This window comes from Helianthus annuus, chromosome 1, assembly GCF_002127325.2.
Source record: "Helianthus annuus cultivar XRQ/B chromosome 1, HanXRQr2.0-SUNRISE, whole genome shotgun sequence".
NCBI classification, from domain to species: domain Eukaryota; kingdom Viridiplantae; phylum Streptophyta; class Magnoliopsida; order Asterales; family Asteraceae; genus Helianthus; species Helianthus annuus.
The window spans coordinates 1,365,315-1,373,108 of NC_035433.2; the positions used below are offsets into that span (position 1 = coordinate 1,365,315).

The 7,794-nt window shown below is 37.3% G+C and overlaps 2 protein-coding genes across 2 annotated transcripts; both read right to left on the reverse strand.

The window, feature by feature from the left end:
• Nucleotides 1-590: 590 nt before the first annotated feature.
• On the reverse strand, nucleotides 591-2,504 carry LOC110941887 (protein RETICULATA-RELATED 2, chloroplastic). The gene is made up of 2 exons (XM_022183582.2): nucleotides 2,246-2,504; nucleotides 591-1,874 (listed from the first exon to the last, which is right to left on the reverse strand). Exon 2 carries the CDS (start codon nucleotides 1,837-1,839, stop codon nucleotides 769-771), a length of 1,071 nt encoding a protein of 356 aa, XP_022039274.1. The 5' UTR covers nucleotides 1,840-1,874; nucleotides 2,246-2,504; the 3' UTR covers nucleotides 591-768.
• Nucleotides 2,505-6,736: 4,232 nt separating this feature from the next.
• On the reverse strand, nucleotides 6,737-7,693 carry LOC110941298. Its single transcript, XM_022182921.1, has one exon. The coding sequence runs from the start codon at nucleotides 7,691-7,693 to the stop codon at nucleotides 6,737-6,739; it is 957 nt and encodes a 318-aa protein (XP_022038613.1).
• Nucleotides 7,694-7,794: the final 101 nt, after the last annotated feature.

The window sequence follows — 7,794 nt, forward strand, 5'->3', positions numbered from 1 at the left end:
ATTACATTGGTTGTGTAAACATATGATAAACCGATAACTGTGAAATTACGTTGGATGAGCAAGCATATATACCATAAGAGCATTTAAACAAATTCCAGATTGTTGTCTTTTCTTTTGCATGAGTTAAAGTAATTTTTAACCAACCCGACCCGAAATCCGTTCTGACCCGGACCCGTTTCAACCCGAACCCGTTCTGACCTGAACCTGTTGCGACCCGCACCCGTTTCGACCCAAACCAAAACAACCTTTTTTTGTAATTGACCCGACCCGTTTGCCAGGTCTTATTTATGCAACTCTTGGTATCCATTGTACGTTTGATGATGATATGCGACTCTTGGTAGCAAATGGTATGCGATCTTATAACCAAATAAAATTCTTAATAATTTATATAATTCTTACCGTTAAATTTTTTTTTTTGTTATATAATTCTTTTTTAGTGTGTGTGTATACATACTACGCCCTCTATCGTAATATATAAGGTACCAATTTCGTTTAAGCAACAAACTTTTGTTAGACATGTCCAATCTTCCCACTACAACCAACAATAGCAACCTAGTTTTTGTACACATCCAAAGGGTCAAAAAACACATTTTAGACCCATGCCTTTGACCCAATTCAATTCCAAGCATCCAAAAACAGGTCAAACCAAAACACACAAGTTGCACAGATTTATTCTAGTTGTACCAAAACTCATAACATCAACCTACAATTACATAACCATATCATGAAACCCCTATCTTTTTATAACCATCAAACATGAAACATAACTCACTTTGAATGAATTTCATTCACAAGTAACTTCTTCTCCACATCCGAACTCTCTTCATCACCAATCTTGTCTTCTTCTCCACCCGCACTTTGCGATCCAGTCAACCTTGCAAGCATAACAAATGTCATCCCACCAAGAAGATTGTTCACCAACCTTAAACCAACCACCGAGGTTTTGAACAACAACGGAGGTAACCCCTTTGCCAGCATGAACTCGATCCCATTCAAACTTTGGTACCTTAAATTACTACTTATACCCATATGAATTGCCCACGTGACCGCGTTCAAAACAGTGGGTGGGGCCTTGTTTGGCGACTCGAAACTTGGGTCCATCTTTTTTCTCATCTTGATCAACCCGTTTGACAATGCGGTTCCAACTAAACCAGCTGCGAAACCCACGGCTGCAAACTGGGCTCCTTTGTATACAAATGTTCCAAACCGGTTAGCCAGTGTGTACGCGCCCGGCTCAAACATGTGGCTAGCTGGCGAGTTCGCGAATATGAAAGGTAATGATGCTGATCCGGATGTCATGGTGGGTGCTAGTAAATACATAAGGGTGAAATTCAGGATTGATCCTACGACTAACGTCGAGAACACGAAATCTAGCTCGTTTAGACCGAAATTCGGTCGAGTCGCCATGTCGCCCAACACATTTGCACTCACACCAACTAGTTCTTCCATTAGCACCTTGAAAGGGAATTGTGGATCAGCTGCAACCCTAGATCTCCAACCGCTTAAAAAAGCCCCAATTGGGCCGAAACTATCGAACGACGATGAGTCATTGGATTTTCCGCCGCTGCTCCAGTCGCTACCGCCACTGCCACCTCCACCGCCACTGCCGTGACCGACACCTGAACTACCGCCATCGCCACCAGCACAGGGAACAACCGGAACTGCATGCCGGGTGGATAACAAATCTGGCTTTGATCTGATACACAAACCGGTGAAATCGACGAGTTTTTTGTGGGTTAGGTTGGGAAACTGGAGGTGTGGAACATGTCTAGCAGGATTCAAACAACAACGAGTGTTTCTAGCAACATAAGATTGATGAATTGGAGCAACGGAAGACATGTTTTGTTTCGATTGTGATCGCTATTTGTTCGAACCTGCACATCAAAGAGTTGTTTACATCAAACATAAAAATTAATAAAAGTTTATATTTACGTTTTAGATCTAAGAAACTGATTGAAAATGCAGATGCAGAGGGCAGAAGATCATGCATCAAAGTTTTCCTATTACGAAAATAAATAAATAAATAAATAGAAATAAAAATGCAAACAAATCTGAAATCATCACACTAGACTCGGTGATTGAATATTTGAATGAATCAACCACTTCACAAAAAAAAATGAATAAAGCTGATGAATCACACAACACAACCGAGATCAGATGTGTGTTTATATATACACACACATATAACATATAAGGTATCGAATAATAAAGGCAACAGTAAAGATCTAAAGAAAGAATTGAAAACCTGTAGAGAGGTGGATGGATGGTGATGAAGGGCGATATGGGTGATGGTTACAGGCGGCAGTGAAGGAAGGAGAAATGTGGAAATGAGTTTATGAGTTAGAATAATAATTATGTAATATAATATTGGAAAACCTAAAGAAGGCACCGGGACGGGGTTTGGTGAGAAGGGTGGTCAATCAGGTTCAGTCGGAAGATTTGAATATTGTCGTACACGTCACTGTTTGGGTTGTTCAGGTCGACTTGATTTGTCTCCGGTTGGGTTCTTTGTGTCTTATTATTTGAGATTTGGGTAAGTTACAAAAATTGTTCTTTTACATTTATATATGGGTGCTACTTTCTACACCCCCCCTATTTACTTTTTTCACCCCCCTCCTCTCACATACTTATAGGTGGGGCCTGCGTGGGACCGACAGTTTTCCTCTCACAAGGGGGGTGTAATCAGGAAGGAGGGGGGGTGTGTATAGAATGGGCCTTATATATTATCAATATCAATTTAAAACATTTTTGTGGATGCTTGGTTGTAAGTTATGCTTAAATATTTTTACCTTAATCAAATATAGGTTGTAAGTTGTGCTTAAGTGGTTGTACCTTAATCAAATAATTATGGTTTCATTACCTTACCAAATTCAATATGTTTTGTATGCATGTATGGTTGTAAATTGTGCTTAAGTGGTTGTACCCTAATCAAATAATGGTTTCATTATCTTACCATATTCAATCGGTTTGATCCATTCAAAGTTGTGTTGTTTTATTTGTAAATTATTATTATTATTATTTATAATAATCTAACTAATTTAGCCAAAATCTTATATAAATATAATTTGCAACATATTGATGCAATGGTTGTTGTAATGTATGCATTATGGTTTGTATAGTGGTAATGATATATATTATATATAGATTACGATGAACCTGTCAAACGGGAAACAGGAAAAAATAGACGCGGGTTCAGTGTAACGCGCGAGTCGTAGATCAACTTAGTTATTTTATTCTATGTTTTACGTTTCGGTTTAATTTCTTCGCATTAACACCGCAACTTCAGTGTCGGTGGTCGCTGGCAGTAATGTGGCATTAGTGTTCGCCCCCGCCACAACGCGGGGGGTGCTTAATACTAGTTTATACCAAATTTTAACCATGTCTCTTGCCTATTAATGAGTTTTGTATTTTATGTTTCAAAATATTGCATTATATGTTCTTTAACCATAACTAGGCTTATTTTTATCATTAAAAGAGATCATACACAACACATATGAGAGGGTATATCAGTTTTCTCCTCTACCCTCTTCATCTTCCTCCGAATTATATCATAAACCCCATGCATATTATACCATGTATATTAGTCTCTCCCTCTAAACATAAACAAAAACATAAACACACACACCATTTGTGTTATTTCATAATTTCGTTCTCTATGATACTTTATAGAATTCTGAATACATTGTTTCGATGTACTTATTTTTATCTATGTTTTAATCAAAGTTTTATAAAAAAAAAATCAGAGGGTCAAATATATATTTTTTTGTTCTTTAACGTAACGAACTAAACCAATTCTGACCAAACAACATTGGTACTAGTACTGGCATTTTTATAGTTTTCGATCGACATTAAACAAGTGTCGATATCCTCTTGGGTATATCTCTTTTAATTGTTGTATCGAGTGCAGGTATCGTATTGATACCGTAACAAACTAAATCGATACTGAGCGAATGTCCCACCACATACCCAAAACGCACGCGAAATTCCACTAGTTAGCAATAAGTACAAAAATTTTAATTGTTTTCAAACATTTATTGGAAACTTAATTCGGTTTAAAATTATATGTAAAGCTAAGTATTAAGCAACTTTCTTTTTGCCAAAAGGATAATAATCTTTTTTGATATGACCGACATTGTTTATGTCTTTGGGTTCTCTTCCATTTAGATGGAATAAAGGTTTTCAGGGCATCTTTTCCAGTCTCCCATACCATACAAAACACTTTTTTACAAGTTTCTTTCTACGGAGATGTTGTAAAAGGGGTTCTAGCATCCGTAACGTGTAAAGTTATAAGATGGGTTAAAGTTGGATGCACCGTCACAACGTAAGGGTCGGCTTAACCTTTTTGAGACTTCAAAATTGAAGCCTTTTTCGTACAAATAAATATTTCTTTTACTTAAGATCTTAACACGTGAGAATATGATGACACATATTTTTGTATAAGATTTTCTTAAAAGACACGATCATACATGGTAGAATCAATGTTTGGAAAAGTTAAGGGACAACCCAATTTTAGCAGTAACACATGAACTTTGAAAAATTGTGACACATGAACTTTGAAAAAATGTGGGGTCGCATTACCTGATCTCCCATAAACATGACAAACATGTGGCAATTCTAACGTAGCTTTCTTAACCCATCATAATAGATAAAATGCGTAATGAAATAGTAAAAATATATACCTTTATTACAAATTACAATTATCACAGTTTATGAACAAAGTTAGTAGGTTTTGTAAACCACAGGATGAAACATGTAATTTACTTCATTATATTTCATCCCAAAATTCATTTATTAAGTGTTAATGAAAAACTCTTTTAGAAGGGAATTAAGAATGGGTCGAACAAACCTCTTATTCAACACCTAAGTGGAATTTATTTTTCTTCACTCTCTATAGTTACCAAGGCAAAAACACTGGATTAGCTAATGAGTCAAATTAAGTTCAAATCGAACCGTTTGAAAAAGAAAGTATTAATTAGGTTTGATCAAAATGGACCAGGTTGAAACATGTCGTTTTAGAATATACATACACACACAATTAGGTTCTCACCCATTGTATTTGTTTTTACGACGGATGTCTGTGATGTCTGTCATCATCATCATCATCATCATCATCATCATACTCAGTATATCTCACCAATAGCAAAGCTAAGATAGGGTCTGAGGAGGGTAAAATGTAGACAACCTTACCTCTACCCTGTAAGAATAGAGATGTTGCTTCCAGGGAGACCCCCGGCTTGATAGTAGTTTTGCCAAGCCTTAGACATAAGGCACATAACACTCGGCAATTGAGACAAACGCCGATTAGTGCATGTACCCTTTGTCTTTCGGCTATCAACACCACCACATGATGCATGATTAACCATCCCCCTCTTTTAACGTTATTTTCACGAAATTAGTAAAATAACGTTAAAAATTGTGCACTTTCACTTTTGCCCCTCGAGCGCCTACACATATATATATTATATGCGCATACCGCAAGCGGGGCATCTATGCCTGTGATGATCGTAACCAATTTCATGAACTAAGTTCAATAAATGGGTTGATTTCACTCCAAAACTAAAAATTCAATATGAACAACTTCTTTTGTCTGCTTGTCTATATTAATTGGAGTTGCTGATAGGTGTCATTGATGCAGCAGGAAATTTGCTGGTGGGGGTGGATGGGTCTTAAGGAATAAATGTTCATAACTAAAACTGGAAGTTTCACCTGTATTTCATGTGCTAATTTGTTATACAACTATACAAGAAACAAAAAAAGGTCATGAAGATGTGTTTTCTTCACTAAATGATGCCTTTCTGTAACCAAAAGAACCCGCCATCGAAAACTCACAGGACCGGTCAATACCCTGCTAACCAATAGGATTAGGCAAATTGCACCGGTCAATACCCTGCTAACCAATAGGGTTAGCCAAATCGCAGCTTGTGCCAGGCAGGTGGCCTTCACGTGCTTACTATTTCACTACCCCTTGAAGGTTCATTAAATGAATATGTACATCAGAAGATCAATTATGTCGCAGTAAGTTGTACTTCCATCATTAAAAGTTGTGCATTGCTCCTAGAAAATGTTATAACCTATTTTTATTTTGACCATTGATTTTGTGGCCACATTGATGTCTCAAAGATGATTTCTTGGTGGTCAATGAGCCATTTTTGTGAGTGGTCATGCATACATTTATGAGTAAATTAAATTGCCTCATTCAAGACATATGTATAGATTTTGATATGAGGTTGCTGTCATTGTCAGCCTCTTGCATATGCATGGTGGATTGGTGGGACCAATTCTCATAAAAAACACTCTACATGCAAAATAAAATAACTTAGCTACCAACATTTTCCAGGCTTAAAGATTTCTAATTGATGTTTAATGTTCAACCATAAGAGTCTAAAATACTAACTACAATTCTTGGTCTACTTTAAATCGTATCTTTATATGCATTCAATAACATATTTAATTATAGAAGATTAGAAGTACAGCTAAATCAAACTATATAAATAAGCTTTCATACCAGCAGATAAAATTCTATTATCCAAAAAGATTCGTATCACATGAAAGAAGTTTAATTCTTGTATCAATATTCGACACGAATGGGCTAAAAGTTAAAACTAACAAGATGCACTAAACAGATGATAAACGTATGAATGGTCAATAACCGTAGAATATGAACATGAGTATTAGTTAAAAGATATAAAAAGGAAATGGTATTGGATACCTAAGAAGGCTGAAAACCAGACGAATATCAAGCATCAAAATCGCTTTCGAAATTCGGCATCGTTCTTGTAGCCAATGCAAATGGTGCTCTCATGCTCCCAATTCTGGTCATCCTCAATGCTTCACCAACATCTGCAGCCCTTTCTAATTCACGCAGTCGTTTTCTCTTTTTGTACCGCCATGCCCACAATATCAACAATGCTAATAACACCAACAATGCAGTTCCACCTGTTGCTGCGCCGATGATACCCCAAATCCTCTCCTCGATGTACTTTCTACTATGTGTATGTCCACGCGGCGTATGTTCAGGTGGTGCAGGAGGTACGGAAACAGGAGGCACAGCTGATTCAGCTACAATGGAGAAATGCCCCTGTTCGGTAGTCGAACATACATTGCCAGTTAACAAACTTGAGAAGTTCACCTGACCGTGTAGATCAAACCAAGCACACTTTGCAACCGTACCAACGGGTATCGGGCTTACCCTTCCAAAATTAATTGTAATTGCTTCCTCTGAAGCCCAAAAATCGAGTTCTGGTAGATTAGACGCCGACAAATCTGAACCATTATAAGCAAGTAGACCTAATATGGGAGCTAGATAAATGTAACCAGGTAAAGAGTAATAAGTTGTGGACCAATTCCCTAAGTTTTGATACACCAAAACCAGCCTCTCCACATATGGTTGCTCTCTTAAACCAACCGGAATTACAAATTCCTTAAAGGATTCAACGCCTCGACGATACAGGCTACCACTTCTGAGCCTCATTGCTGATATCTCGATTCCGGTCAAATACGATGGAACAACTCCATCAAACGGAACACCGGTACGCGGATGAACAAACGCGCGATACGCATAGTCTTGTAAGGTTGCATCCAGAGCCCTTGCAGGCTTTGGTAGAGGATTAGATACTTGTGATTCAACAATTGGCCACCAGAAGAAGCAAATAACCACAACAAGCTTCGTTTGACTTCCAAATTGAAGCCTCATATGCATCAAATTACTAAAAATCTGAATATTTCTATGTAAACTGAACAGTTAACTTCTTTCTCAAGGAATAATGCACCTCCAAAAACCTAGAATTTCTGATT

Coding starts and splice junctions, on each gene's coding strand:
- LOC110941298 (XM_022182921.1), bottom strand. CDS start 7,693: ATGAGGCTTCAATTTGGAAGTCAAACGAAGCTTGTTGTGGTTATTTGC.
- LOC110941887 (XM_022183582.2), bottom strand. CDS start 1,839: ATGTCTTCCGTTGCTCCAATTCATCAATCTTATGTTGCTAGAAACACT.